The sequence below is a fragment of the Cetorhinus maximus genome, chromosome 19, assembly GCF_964194155.1.
Source record: "Cetorhinus maximus chromosome 19, sCetMax3.hap1.1, whole genome shotgun sequence".
Lineage (NCBI taxonomy): Eukaryota > Metazoa > Chordata > Chondrichthyes > Lamniformes > Cetorhinidae > Cetorhinus > Cetorhinus maximus.
Window position 1 is genome coordinate 72,132,893 of NC_135897.1, and position 15,376 is coordinate 72,148,268.

The 15,376-nt window shown below is 46.8% G+C and overlaps 1 protein-coding gene across 2 annotated transcripts in view; it reads left to right on the forward strand.

Annotated features, from left to right (window-relative positions):
• LOC144693912 (uncharacterized) overlaps window positions 1-15,376 on the forward strand; it is a 333,595-nt gene that overhangs the window by 231,190 nt on the left and 87,029 nt on the right. For both annotated transcript variants that reach the window (XM_078564124.1, XM_078564125.1), the window contains exon 6: window positions 7,349-7,471. In XM_078564124.1, coding sequence (XP_078420250.1) covers window positions 7,349-7,471 — 123 coding nt within the window. The remainder of the gene's footprint in view (window positions 1-7,348; window positions 7,472-15,376) is intronic.

The window sequence follows — 15,376 nt, forward strand, 5'->3', positions numbered from 1 at the left end:
ACCGTGGAGCATTCGCAAGGCTGAGATCTTCGTGAATAGCACATACAGCGAGGTGGTCGCACCACAGATAAAGAGTGCACAAGCAGAAAGGGACTGGATGACCACCGGACAGAGTAAAGGCACAAAGCAGATAATGCAGGAGTTACCTGGGTCCATCTCCCTCTGTAACAGATTTTCCGTTTTGGATGTTGCTGGGGGAGATGGCTGCTCAGGGGAATGCAGCAAGAGCCATATCCATGGCACCACGAGTGGCTCAGCCGCACAGCGGGGGTAGAAAAAAGAATGGAAGAGCAATGGTGATTGGGGATTCTATTGTAAGTGGAACAAATAAGACGTTTCTGCGGTTGCAACATGACATCAGGTTAGTATAAAACAAAAACAAAAATACCTGGAAAAACTCAGCAGGTCTGGCAGCAGCTGCGGAGAGGAGCACAGTTAACGTTTCGAGTCCGAATGACCTTTCAACAGAACAGTTTGTCATGTTGCCTCCCTGGCGCCAGGGTCAAGGATGTCACTGAGCGGCTGCAGGACATTCTGAAGGGGGAGGGTGAACAGCCAGGGGTCATGGTCCATATCGGTACCAACGACATAACAACATAAAAAGAGGGATGAGGTCCTGATTGCAGAATCTAGGGAGCTAGCAAATAAATAAAAAAGCAGGACCTCAACGGTAGTAATCTCAGGAGTACTCCTAGTGCCACGTGCTAGTGGGATCAGGAATAGAAGAACAGACGAGATGAATGCATGGCTAGAGAGACGGTGTAGGAGGGATTTAGAGTCCTGAGGCATTAGGACCGATTCTGGGGAATATGAGATCTGTACAAGCTGGACGGGTTGCACCCCACCAGGACCAGGACCAATATCCTCACAGGGGTATTCGTTAGCACTGTGGGGGAGGGTTTAAACTAGAATGGCATAGAGATGGGACCCTGAGCGGGGAGACACGAGAGGGAAACAAAGATAGAAATGAAAGACAAAAAAGTAGAAAGCAAAAGGCAGAGGAAACAAGGGCAAGCAGCAAATAAGGCCATAGTACAAAAAAATGTGTAAAAATGTTTTTAAAAAGTATACAGGCGTTGGATCTGAATGCAAGGAGCATTCGCAATAAGGTAGATGAATTAACAGCACAAATGGATGTTAACAGGTATGTTATGATTGCGATTACGGAGACACGGCTGCAGAGTGACCGAGGCTGGGAACTGAATATCCAAGGATATTCGATATTTAGGAAGGACAGGAAAAAAGGAAAAGGAGGTGGTGTAATGTTGTTAGTTAAGGATGAAATCAGTGCAATAGTGAGAGAGGATATTGGCTCAGAAAATGTAGATGTACAATCAGTCTGGGTGGCTCTAAGAAGCAACAAGGGGTGGAAAACATTAGTAGGAGTTGTATATAGGCCGCCAAACAGTAGTGGTAAGGTAGGGGATGGCATTAAACAGGAAATTAGAGATGCATGTAACAAGGGTGTTACAGTAATCATGGGTGACTTTAATCTACATATAGAGTGGGCAAACCAAATTAGCAATAATACTGTGGCAGATTAATTCCTGGAGTGTGTACGAGATAGCTTTTTTAGACCAGTACGTCAATGAACCAGCTAGGGAACTGGCTATCCTAGATTTGGTGTTGTGCAATGAGAAGGGTTTAATTAGTAATCTTGTTGTGCGGGGTCCTTTAGGGAACAGTGGCTATAACATGATAGAATTCTTGGTTAGGCTGAAAAGTGAAGTAGTCCAATCTGAAATTAGGGTCCTAAATCTAAACAAAAGAAATTACGAAGTTAGGAGGGGTGAGTTGGCTATAATAGATTGGGGAACTTCATTAAAAGGCATGACAGTGGATAGGCAATGGCTAATATTTAAGGAATGAATGTATAAATTGCAACAGTTATACATTCTGGCGCAAAAACACAACAGGAAAAGCAGCCCAACCGTGGCTAACGAAAGAAATTAAGATAGTTTTAGATCCAAAGAGGAGTCATGTAAAGTTGCTAGAATAAGTAGCAAGGGTTGGGAGCAGTTTAGAATTCAGCAAAGGAGGACCAATGGATTGATTAAGAGGGGAAAAATAGAATATGAGAGTAAACTTGCAAGGAACATAAAAGCGGACTGTAAAAGCTTCTATAAGTATGTAAAAAGGAAAAGATTAGTGAAGACAAATGTAGGTCCCTTACAGTCCAAAACAGGAGAATTTATAATAGAGAACAAGAAAATGGCAGAATAATTAAACAACTACTTTAGTTCTGTCTTCACAGAGGAAGATGCAAATAACTTCCTGGAAATGCGAGGGAATCAATGGTCTCCTGAGAAGGAGGAATTGAAGGAAATTGGTATCACTAAGACAATAGTGCTGGAGAAATTAATGGGACTAAAAGCTGATAAATCTCCAGGGCTGGATAATTTACATCCCATGGTACCTTAGGAGGTGGCCATGGAAATAGTGGATGCTTTGGTTGTCATTTTCCAAAATTGTATGTATTCTGGAACAGTCCCGGCAGATTGGAGGGTGGCAAATGTAACCCCACTATTTAAATAAGGAGGAAGGGAGAAAACAGATAATTACAGACTGGTTAGCCTAACCTCAGTAGTAGGGAAAATGCTAGAATGTATTATAAAGGATGTGATAACAGTACACTTAGAAAATATTAACGGGATTAGACAAAGTCAACAAGGATTTATGAAAGGAAAATCATGTTTGATAAACCTACTGGAGTTTTTAAGGATGTAAATAGCAGAATAGAAGAGGGAGAACCAGTGGACATGGTGTATTTGGATCTTTAGAAAGTTTTTGATAAAGTCCCACATAGACGGCTAGTGGCAAAATTAAAGCACATGGGATTGGATCTAATATATTGGCATGGATTGAGAAGTGGTTAACAGACAGGAAACAGAGAGTAGGAATAAATGGGTCTTTTTCAGAGGGGTAGGGGACTAGTGAGGCACTGCAGAGATCAGCGCTTGGGGCCCCAGCTATTTACAGTATATGTCAATCACTTGGATGAGGGAATCAAACGTAACATTTCCAAGTTTGCTGATGACAGAAAACCAGATGGGAATGTGAGTGGTGAGGAGGATGTTAAGAGGCTTCAAGGCAATTTAGACAAGTTGAGTGAGTGGGCAAACATGACTGAAGCAGTATAACATGGATAAGTGTGAAGTTATCCACTTCGGTAGGAAAAACAGAATGGCAGAGTATTATTTAAATGGTGATGGATTGGGAAATGTTGATGTACAAAGGGACCTGGGTTTCCTTGTACAACAGTCACTGAAAGCTAGCATGCAAGTGTAGTAAGCAGTCAGGAAGGCAAATGGTATGTTGACCTACATTGCAAGAGGATTTGAGTACAGGAACAAGAATGTGTTACTGCAGCAGTACAGGGCCTTGGTGAGACCACACCTGGAGTACTGTGTGCAGTTTTGGCCTCCTTACACAAGAAAGGATATGCTTTCCATTGAGGGAGTGCAGCGAAGGTTCACCAGACTAATTCCTGAGACGGCAGGATTGTTGTCTGAGGAGAGATTAGGTCAACTAGGCCTGTATTCACTGGAGTTTAGAAGAATGATGGGATCTTATTGAAACGTATAAAATTTTGACAGGACAGGACAGACTGGATGCAGGGATGATGTTTCCTCTAGCTGGGGGTCTAGAACAAGTGTCACCATCTCAGGATACAGGGTAGGCATTTTAAGACTAAGATGAGGAGAAATTACTTCACTTAGAGAGTGGTGAGCCTGTGGAATTCTCTCAATAGCCACCTTTCCACTTCGGGTGCCCCCCACTAAGGCCTGCCCCCACCTCCCCAGGTGCTCCTTCCCCACTTGGCCTTCCCAACAGAACCTCCATGCACAGGTCCCAGTGGATCTCGTCTCCTGTCCCCAACATGAGACCCCCACATTTATAACCTGGTTGCGGAACTTAGAATCTGGGGACTACATGTAATCCCAACAGTGGCCACTGGTCCTGGTGGCGCTGCTGGGTGTTGGGACTTAGATTGACTGGCAGATCTCTGAGGTGGGGCTTCATGTCGAGTGAAGGGCATGAAGCTAACAAATGGCCGTAGGGCAGCCAGCATCAGAGGGGATGCGAGAAACCCTGCCACCAAAAAGATTCTGCCCTAGATTTATTTATTTATTTAATTGAAAAACTTACAAATAAGTGTCACTCTCCCTGTGTGGAAACTGGGCAGGGGCAGTTAAATTGGGCTGGAGGAATTCAGCCATTGATTTCTCTCCCCAATCTCACCAGCTGTAATTTTACAATGCGTGTGGCAAAGATCCGGCAACGTCGTTCGTTGAATATGCAGATTGGGTTCTGATGTCTTCAGGGCCTGAATGCAATGTTAGCCTGATGCCTGAATGAGTGAGCAGTGCTAGTGCTGGCTTTCCTCAGCTAGTGGGCTCAGGACTAGAAGTGGCCTATAAAGGTAAGTTTTTTTCATGTATCCTTATGGCTTCCCTCAGGAAACCATAGGCTTCCCTGTTCCAGGCACATTTCGACCTCTCCCAACCACAGTCCCTGTCAGATCCTCCGCCTGAAGTCCAGGACTGTGAACCATTCCAGATGGGCCCTGGCAACTGCCGTCTGCTGCTCCTATTGGTCTAGCAACCGCTTCATGCTGATATCCAGACCATTTCACTTGGGAGATTGGTCAGCAGCAAGTTTAATGAGGCTAGGCCATTAAAATGAAGAAAAAGAAAGACTTTCATTTATAAACTGCCTTTCATGACCTCAAGATATCACAAAGTGCTGTAGAGCCGAGGATGTATTGTAGTCATTGTTGTAATGTAGGAAACGCAGCAACCAATTTGTACACAGCAAACTCCCACAAATAACAATCTGATAATGACTGGGCATTATTTGTTTTTAGTGATGTTGGCTGAGGGATAAATATTGACCAGCACAAGAGGGAGAATTGCCCTGCTATTTTCAAAATAGTGTCACAACATCTTTTATGTCTACCTCAGGGGACACACAGGGCCTCTGTTTAATGTCTCATCCACAATTCAACAACTCCAACATTGTAGCACTCCCTCAGTACTGCATTGCAGCATCAGCCTAGATCATGTGCTTGTCTGGAGTGGATTTCAAACTGGGAAGGAAAAAGAGGCCTGCTACTTAGATACTCCTTTCTTATTTTTATAAATCTCCCTTAAGGAGGAAGAGGATTTGTCCTTTTAAGAGTCCAATTTGGATATGGCTGTATTGTTTATCCATGCACAGCTTGTCCATTTATTTGGAGCTGTGATTCACGCCTATAGCCCTGATTCCCAACTCACAAAACCTCTGCACTCGGGAGAAAAGGAAGTGAGTTCTGATCTAGGCACAGCAGCAGTTCTGGTTCTGCGCAGCTATTAAACATGAAAGAAAGTAATCTCTGCAGAAAGCTGCTCTCTTTTATCCCTTCATCAAATGTTAGCAACCTGAGATCTTATGGCACAGTTGGGAAAGGCAGTACACAGAACACTTGATTACCCATGTGGCCTTTTTCTATGCTGTAATGTTTCTTGAATCTAGGAGCCATTTGGAATTAATGAATTCTTGCTGAGCTGATGTTAGGGATGCTCTGACTATCCTCAGTGCCCTGAGATAATGAGGGGATAGATCAGCCTGGCTCCTGTCTAATGGTTCCCAATAGAAATTGAGCACAGGATCAGGTTCAACTGGCTTCTCTTGCTTTTGGCCGATATCCATATTTGCACATATAAAATGACTGCTTAGGTGAAGGACATGAGGGGGTGGGGGAACAGTTCCCATAAACATGCACTAGTGTGAGTCAGTGTTTTTGCTGGAGGATGGGAAAATATGGATGTAGAAAACTGCTCATCAACAACAACAAACGCACAGAAACGTCCTTACAAATATTTCAGAGGCTTTGGAAAAATAAAGACAGGTCAACATTAGTGTTGGTGTGTGATGGCCTGCGAAAGCAATGGGCAGACAGAGTGGGCTTCCTCTAGTGCCCGACCATTTGAGTAGATGGATTGCATCACTTTATTTGCTTTACTAAATACAGAAGGTACCAAATATTTTTCTGACCCTCCAGGCTTTGTTTTCATAAAGATAGTTTCCTTTTCCCCTGTGTTTGCATAAGCTGAGTAGAAAGCTCTTCAGGGCTTTTCCTTCAGAGCTTCTGTTGCTACTCTCCCAATCTAAATAAAGACTGGAGTCAGCAGCTTCCAGGGTTTACATTTCCCTGCTATTTCTCGCTGGAATTATTTTTCCTTCGTGTTTTGGCTTTGACCCTTTCTGCAGCTGTCAAGTGGGTTTACTTCTTCCCAACTTGAGTCCTCATTGAATCTGTTATTTCCTCACTCGGATAAGTCACACTGTAAAAGCTGCACCAATGTAATATTTCAGTTACCTCAGAAATGCACTCCTGTCCTTTCGATTCATTTTTTTTACCCTCTCTGTTTTGGAACAATGGCAGGGATTTTCTGGCCCCATTGTGGTGGGACCTGCCGCGGGAGAATCGATGGCCCAGCCAAAAGTCCGTTGACTTTTGACGGGAGCAGACGATCCCAGCAGCAGGCAGAGCTGGAAAACCCCGCCCAGTGTCAACTGGAAGTAGTCATTACTCTTTTTGAGATTCTTATTAAGGGGCTGGAGAATTTTGTACCCATGAACCCAACAACATCTGTTACATATAAAATATGTTCTCTTATAACAGCTCCCACACTTCAAACTGCTTTCACATGGTACCCTGACCTTGAATATAATGTGTGTTATTTACAGTTCCTACACTGAAGAGAGGCCATATCAGATGCAGTGAACTCCTCACATGATATGGGGTTCATTCCTTAATGGAATCTCGTCTTCTAAAGTACTCACCTACCTCTAAATAATACTCGCCACGCTTTGTAAATGATATGATATCTTATGTCCTTTATATGGCCTCTACAATATAGAATCCTTGCTCCTGTCTTTACATTGTGTTTTTTTGTATGGTGAGGACATTTTAAATAGAGACTAATGCACTTTGAAACTACAGATTTAAATTATGCCCAGCACAACTTGAAGGGGCGTTTTGATCCTACTGTGCAACGCCTCATTCCCTGACTGTGGGGATAGCCGCTAAATTATTCCTAGACCTCTGGGCAGCTGCTTAGTGATGCCAAGAACAACGTGATTACCTTCCGATTTCCCCCCCCTCGAGTTAGACAGACTAACTCAATTTATCAGGGAACATTTTATGATTCTTGGTGCTACCTGCTGTTTTATCACCAGGAATGGCTACCAATCATTTATTTAATAGTTTGTTTACATTTAATATACCAGTTACTTTTTCCTCAAAACATTATTACGCTCTGATCACCCAAGTATGAATATTTGCTTTTCTGTTCCTGTGCAGATGTTGACGAGTGCACTGTGGTCAATGGAGGTTGCCAGCAAAGTTGTGTCAACACCCAAGGGTCCTTTTACTGTGAATGTGAGCCTGGCTATAAGATCCACGCAGATGGTCGCACATGCATCAGTAAGTTTGCACATAGATGTACGGAATCGCATATTACATGATCTGCTGACCCCATTGTACTAAACTGAACAATTACTTTGAATATTTCTCCCTCTATTCATGCAGTTTCAGAGCCCAGTGAATACGATGACCTTTCGGTAGTAAATCAACATCTTGAGAAAGTGCAGTCAAAATAAATGTTTTTCTCTTTGCTTTTGCTCTGACTCTTGTTGGTCTCCTTGGGAAACATGCAAGAAAAAAACCCACAGAATAACAGAATTGGTACAACACAGAAGGAGGCCAATTGGTCCATCGTGTCTGCACTGGCTCTCCGAAAGAGCAATTCACTTAGTGCCATTCTCTTGCCTTCTCCCTGTAATCCTGCACTTTCTTCCTTTTCAGATAATAATCTAATTCCCTTTGAATGATTCAATTGAACTTGCCTCCATCACACTCTCAAGCAGAGCACTCCAGACCCTAAACACTCGCACATGAAGAAGTTTTTCCTCATATCACTGTTGCTTCTTTGACTACTTATTTTAAATCGATGCCCTCTCGTTCTCAATACTTTCACGAGTGGGAATAATTTCTCCCTATCTACTCTGTCCAGATCCCCCCATGATTTTGAAAATCTCCTTTTGGCCTTCTTTTCTCTAAGGAAAACAGTCCTAACTTCTCCAATCTACATAACTGAAGTTCCTCATCCCAGGAACTATTCTCATGAATCTTTTCTGCACTCTCTCCAATGCTTTCACACCCTTCCTAAAGTGCGGTGCCCAGGACTGGACACAATACTCCAGCTGAGTCCGAACTAGTGACTTATACAAATTCAACATAAAGTCCTTGCTCTTGTACTCCATGCCCCTATTAATAAAGCCCAGGCTACTGTATGCTTTATTAACTGCCCTCTCAACTTGTCCTGCCACCTTCAATGTCTTATGCACAATACACCCAGTTCCCTCTTCTCTGGCACCCCTTTTAGAGTTGCACCCCTTATTTCATACTGTCTCCTCACGCTCTTTCAACTAAAATGAATCACTTCACATTTCTCTGCATTGAACTTCATCTGCCATCCATCCACCCATTCCACCAACTTGTCTGTCCTTTTGAAATTCAACACTATGCCCTCACAGTTCACAATGCTTTCGGCCGGGATTTTTCAGTCCCACCAGCGGCAGGAATCGCCCTGGACAGGACTGGAAAATTTGGAGAGTGGCCTAAAGTCCGTTGATTTTGGTTGCAAATTTCTGGTTCTGCTGCTGGTGCGAGCGGAAAATCCCCTCGTCTGAGTTATGTATCATCTGCAAACTCCTATTTGCAAATTTCTTAGATGAGGTTTATTAACAGTGTTGGAATTTTAGATAAATCCAATATTTAATATTCAAATTGCTTGTAAGATAAAATGTGAAATAAAGGGCGCTTTACACACAAGTATCTAAGCAGTGCTGTACTTGATCGGAGAATGCTTAGTTGGTAGCGTGAACCTGGACTTATTCTATCTCCCTTTTTCTATTCACATTGGTTGTCAGTCCTCTGGCACTGTTACCTTTTTGAAATAATTTTTATATATATGCACTGGTGCTACTGTTACCCTAAATTCTTTTAATATATGTGGATGCAACCCAGGGGTCTTATTCTCTCGAAATTTAATTACTGTAGTTTCTCAATTTTTGCCCAAACCCCTACTTCAATCTTAAATGTCTTTATATATTTTTTGATCTTCTACTGTCTTGCCTGGCAGGTTAGCTTTCCTGATAAATATTGAGCCAGCATAATTATTTAATATTTCTACCATTTTGTTGTCATTTCCTGGGAGTTTATTATGTGTATCCTTTAGTGTCCTATCTGTATCCTGCTTATTTTCTTGTGGTATTTATCTGTTTGTAGAATACTTCATTATTTCTTAATTCTTGATAATTTAGGTTTTGGAGCTTCTCTTTGCTTTCCATTTTTTAAACTTCTTTCCTAACTTTTATTCCCTTTAGTCACCCTCTCTTTTGCCGTCTATGTACCTTGTGTATTTCTTATTCTTTAGTTTTGATTTTGCCCTTATTTCTTTATTCACCCATGGTGTGCCATTTGGGGTGTAATTCGGATGGTACCCAATGGACAACACTGTACATGTTCTTAGATAAAAGCAAAATACTGCGGATGCTGGAAATCTGAAACAAAAGCAGAAAATGCTGGAAAAACTCAGCAGGTCTAACAGCATCTGTGGAGAGAAAAAAAAGAGTTTGAAACAGGACTCGAAACATTTGGCTGAATCTTGCATTTGACGGGCGGGCGGGCCTGACCAACTCAGCGGTGGGTGGGCAGCCGATCACCGCTGCCGCCGAAACGGGCGGTGCCGCCATTTTGTGCGGGCGGGCCAATTAAGGCCTACCCAGCTGGGTTCCAGCTCCTGTGTTCGTCGGGAAAATTAAATCGGCGGCGGGCGTGTTCAGACCGCCGGTTCCAATGGGGAACCGGCAGTCTGTATAAAGAATGGCCAGGCAGCCTCCTTTAGGCTGTTCACCATGGCCAGCGACCGGGCAGCACAAGAGGTGAGGGCAGAGGAGGAGGAGGGGGGCAGGCTGCAGGGTAGGCCAGCGGGGGGGCCACTGTGCCCCTTGGTTCTCAGATGTCCGCCTTGCTGTCCTCCTCGAAGAGGTGTCCAACCATTGGGATGTCTTGTTTCTGGAGGATGGGAGGAGGAGGGCCCCCCCACATCACCAGGCAGGCGTGGCAGGAGATGGCGGAGGCTGTTAGCTCTCAAGATGCTGTGCGGCGCACTGCAATGATTTGCTGCACTCTGGAAGGGTGAGTACCATGTCAGCTTTTGCCATTTGACCCAGCAGGTAGCCTTAGCCTTTGAGGGCCCCCTCCCCACGTCTTAGTGTCATCACTGCATTGGGCATTTGGCGCACGCTGGGTGGGCAAACAGACAGTGACCATGCTTACATCAGCCTTAATGGTTGAGGACAAGATGGGTTCTCCCTGCAGCATATGTTGGTGTTTGCCGTATTTGAGTAGTCTGGAGGCAACCTGCAGGGAAGGCCGCTAGACACATACTCAGAACTCCAACACATGTCATATTGATGGTGATGAGATGGTGGAAGGGGAGCCTCAAGGTGTCGTGGCCAAGAGCCATCTGCTGGCCTCGGCGCCACACCTAGTTGCGCCTCCTTGCCATGGGCGCTAAGACCCATGTGTTGTTCAAAGTGATGGACAACGATTGTGTCCAAGGTGGCCGTTGGGGGAGGGGGTTGGGACCAGCCATACTATCTTCTGAGGACTGATCACCAGTAGTGTGGACAGGAGCCGCTGGAGGCCTCAGATGGTTGGGGTGCGGCGTGCACGTGGAGTACATGAGCGATCAGCCCCAATAAATCCTCTTCTCTGTTCTGTAGGCAAAAACTGAGAGCAATATGTGGGAGTGGCAGCGGACTGGTGGTGGGCACGCCATGCTGCAGCCCCTCACCACGTATGAGGAGCAGGTCATGGAGCTGGGGAGGAGGCAGGCGGCCAGGTCGGCAGGTGTCGGCGAGGCTGGGGTGCAGCGGCCAGGTATTTGAGGTCCACAGTCCGATTCACGCTGTCTGCCTACCATCCAAAGCATTGATGGTTGCTGCAATCGTTAATGCAGCAACACTGCTCATTCACAGTCTGAGACACTCAGACGTGTGGGTCATAAACAAAGGTCCCTCAGCCCCTTGAGGATGCGCATCTCTAGCACCTTCCAAAGTCACCTTATCCCATTTGCGACCACTATCCCAATGGCCTAACATGCCATGGCGTCGCTGCTGCACAGCCAAAGACTTATTGCATCTTTGGAGGGTTTGTTCCTCCACCACCCTTTCAGCCAGTGCATCCCACATTACTCTGTCCAAAAGGTCCTCAGCACCTCACCTGTCAACCTCATGGCACTCAACTTAAATAAACGCCACCACGTTACTCATCCCTGCACCAAGGGGAAATGTTGCCTTCTGTCCACCCATTCTATGCCCCTCATAACGGTATGAAGGTGAATAATGTGACCTGTCAATCTCCTGTGCTCCACAGCAAATGTTGCAAGTGTTTGCAATGTTTCCTCATCACTCCAACTCTCCAGGCCAGCATGCATCCAGATAAGGAACCTCTGCACTCTCCCCACTCCAATGCCATCCCTCCCATGAAGTGCAGGTCACAACTGAACACAGAAGTGTAGATGTGGCCTCGACAGCATTTTTCTGCACTTGCAACATGACCTCCCTTTTCCTACATTCTATTCCTCGGCTAATAAAGGCAAGTCTGGCTTCGACCTTGCTAAACGCCTTATGTTCCTGTCTGCTACCTGAACGAGTCTGTCCAGCAAGGTCCCTGTAATCGTCGTGACTACCCACAGTCCTACCATTACTCATGTATTCCCGTACCTTGCTTGTCTTGCCCAAGTGCTTAACCTCACACTTATCCACATAACATTCCATGTGGCATTCCTTAGGCCATCTGACCAGCCTGTCTGTATCCGCGTGTAATGTTTGAGCCTCCTCTTGACTAATTACCACCCCACCAATGTTCGTCTCCTTAGGTTCTTGAAGGGTGAGGGACTTATGAGGCTGGGGGGGAAAGGGATGAACGGTGTTAGTGACTGAACGCTAACTGATGCACTGTCCTTGTTGTTAATTTCAGCATCACCACCGCATGGCCACGGCCACTAATCCGGAGTCCCCCCTCCACACCTGAGGACCAAGACTTGCAACTTGCGTCACATCCTTTCAGCAAGCCCGGCACCAGCGCAGCGACAAACACTTCGGTGGGGATCATGATGTCGGCTAGTGTCCCGGGGCACAGTGGAGAAGGCACTTCACAATTGCTGGAGGAGGTGACACGGATAGAGAGTGCCGATGGTGCCAGTAGCCGGAGGACTGCAGGGGACCAGGCACATGCTGAGTACGGCAGTGATGATGTGCCTCTGGAGATGTCAGCCATGCAGCAGCTGCAGGACAAGCGGCAGGATGCGCGGGAGCATCTGGCAAGGTTGCATGAGGGTGTGCTTCAGTTGGTCTCTGTGGTGGAGGAATCCAGGCAGAGTGTCAGTCAAGGCATGAACTTCAGGACAGAGCTTCAGACTGCCTCCACTGAGAGATTGGCGACTCTCATGGAGAGGGGCTTCGATCGGATTGAGAACCTTCTGATTGGGTTACGCTCGGACCTGCAAGCCCTCACAGCGCTAATGGCCACAGGTGGTCATTCGCAATGTGGGAGATGTTCTGGGCACCAAGTGTCACCGCTCAGTGCCCATCCATGTGCAGTGAGCAGGGAGGCCCAATGTGACCTCACGTTGGCGCAGCAGCTGCCTGTCATCGCTGCGAGCTCCTCTCAGGGTACTCCGGGTGAGGGCAGCAGCTCCTCCGCTTCTCTGCCAATGACCGTTGTATCCGTTGAGGCTGCGACAACTGGGGAGCTGCCAGTTCTGGAACTGGCCACTCCCTCTCAGGTGCGGCCAGCACAGGCTCCATGGGCCAGAGGACGCCCGCCAAGGTCATCAAGGCCAACAGGACAGCAGAGACAGCAGGCTGTCTCACAAGCCACTCCGAGCGACGGGGCGGCACCTAGACGTAGCACCCAAAAACGTAAGCATAAGGCATGTTCGGCACTCCATGGGTATGTCACTGGTGCTTTTGTGTTGGCCCCAGATTAGGGAATATATAATTATGTATGTCTGAGCAACGTTTGTGGTTTATTTTGGTGGGAATAAAGTCCACTTTTCTGACCATGGCTGAGGGTGTTTCCTTTGTGCTGAATTTGTATGTTTCACAGACATTTCATGAGTGTTTGAGTGGACATTGATGTTTCTGTACTAAGTCCTTAGTTGCAGCTGATGAGGTGGAAGATGTAGCACCTAAGTGCCACATGTGGAAGTGCCAGGCAATGCTGGTCCTGCTGATCCATATGTGTGAAGCTAGCTGAAGGTTCGTTGGATTAGAGTGTCCTGGGTGTCTCTGCCTCCTTGGTGTAGTAGCGGGTCAGCGTGCTGCCCCTCATCATTGCCCTGAGCTTCCTCATCTTCTGAGCCACTGCCGGATTCATCATGTGCAGCCTCATCCACTGCGTCAAGGTCTTCATCGTCAACTGCATCCCCCCTTTCCAGCACAAGATTGTGCAGAGTGCAGCATGCTACCACTATCACTACTGGAGTGTGCCCCCTGAGCGGTCCAGGCAACGGAAGCGCATCTTGAGAAGACCGATGGCTCTCTCCACCATAGCCCTTATGGTGCCATGGTTCCTATTGTAGCGTTCCTCAGCTTCTGTTCTTGGATGGCGGAGAGACGTCATGAAACACCTTCTGAGGGGATAGCCCTTGTCACCCAGCAGCCAACCATCCAGCCGAGCTGGAACACTGAAGAGCCCCGGCACCTGGGAGTGTCTGAGGATGTAGGCATCATGGGAGCTGCCTGGGTACCTTGCACAGACTTGTAGAATCAGCATCCAGTGATCACACACTATCTACACGTTCATGGAGTGGAAGGCCTTTCTGTTGACGAAGGCACCGGGCTCACCTGCTGGCGCCTTGATGGCCACATGAGTACAGTCTATTGCACCCTGGACACGGGGGAAGCCAGCAGTGGCCGCAAAGCCTTTGGCTCAGTGTCTGGCTGGCCTGGTCGCAGCGGAAGTGGATGAAGATCAATGCCCGTCTGAACAGAGCGTCTGTAACCTGCTTGACACAAGTGTGGACAGCTGATTGGGAGACACCGCGAAGATCACCCACCGAGTCCTGGAAGGAGCCAGATGCATAGAAGTTGAGGGCAACTGTGACCTTAAGAGCCACTGGCATGGGGTGTCCACCCACACAGTTAGGGGTGATCTCAGGGCCAATCATCTGACAGATATAGTTGACTGTCTCCCTTGACAGTCGAAGCCTCCTTTGGCACTGCACCTCAGACATATTGAGGTAACTGTTTCGCCGCCTGTATACCCTAGCAGCAGGATAGTGATGTCTTCTGCAGCCCCTTCCACCTTGGACTACCTCTTGGCCCTACGCCCCTTGTGCCTGCGCCTGGCCTCCCAAAGGTGGCTCCCCTGGAGGCTGATTGTCCACTCCTGGCCTCCTCCTTATTCTATCCCTCCCTTCCTCCTCAGAGGAGCTGCCTCCAGTGAAGATGTCAGAACCCATACCCAGGCTAAATGGAGGCCTCTGGAAAGCTGCAGGCCCGATAAAGATTACTGTCTGCAGAGTGCTGAGCTGAAGTTTCAAAGTACAGAGAAAGCTATTGGAAGTCGATCTGAACTGCTAACAATCACACAGGCAAGTTTAAAACACTTTCTGCATTAAATACTTCAGAAAAAACATGAACAACCCCTCTGAGCCCACATATCCCGCACGTGGATGAGGATTATTAAAAAGTCAGTTACCCGCCTGCCCATTGGGCCTGTGCCCCGAGGCAAAGATCACACAGGCTCCTCAAAATTGGCTTCAATTGTCGAGTTAAGGGCCTTAACAAGGCCTTTAATTAATGGCGGGCGTGCGTCGCGCTTCATAGCGCGCCCGCCCAGCTAAATATCACGATGCCGCGCGTTGATGTCAGGAGGCTCCGCCCCCCGCGCGTTAGCCATAAAATTCTGCCCGTTAACTCCTTTTTTTCTCTCCACAGTTCCTGTTAGACATACTGAGTTTTTCCACTGTACTTGTTATTCCTCTTCTTGAGTTCTCTGCCTGAAGGCAGAACTTGGTGACTATTCGCCTAAGTGCTGTGATGGTAGGGTGGGTAAGCCAGCCCCAAGTCAATTTCGGCTGGAGCGGGGACCAAGCCCCATGAAGTTGGTGTTAATCTGATCCACCTGCTAACTGTCTAGTCAACTGAGCTAGGGGTCCCCACTGTCCATGTTATCCAATCTCAAAAGGCTGCATATACTGTATCTTAAAGTAGCTTACAGTGCTGAATTCAGCTCCAAACCCTAAAACCA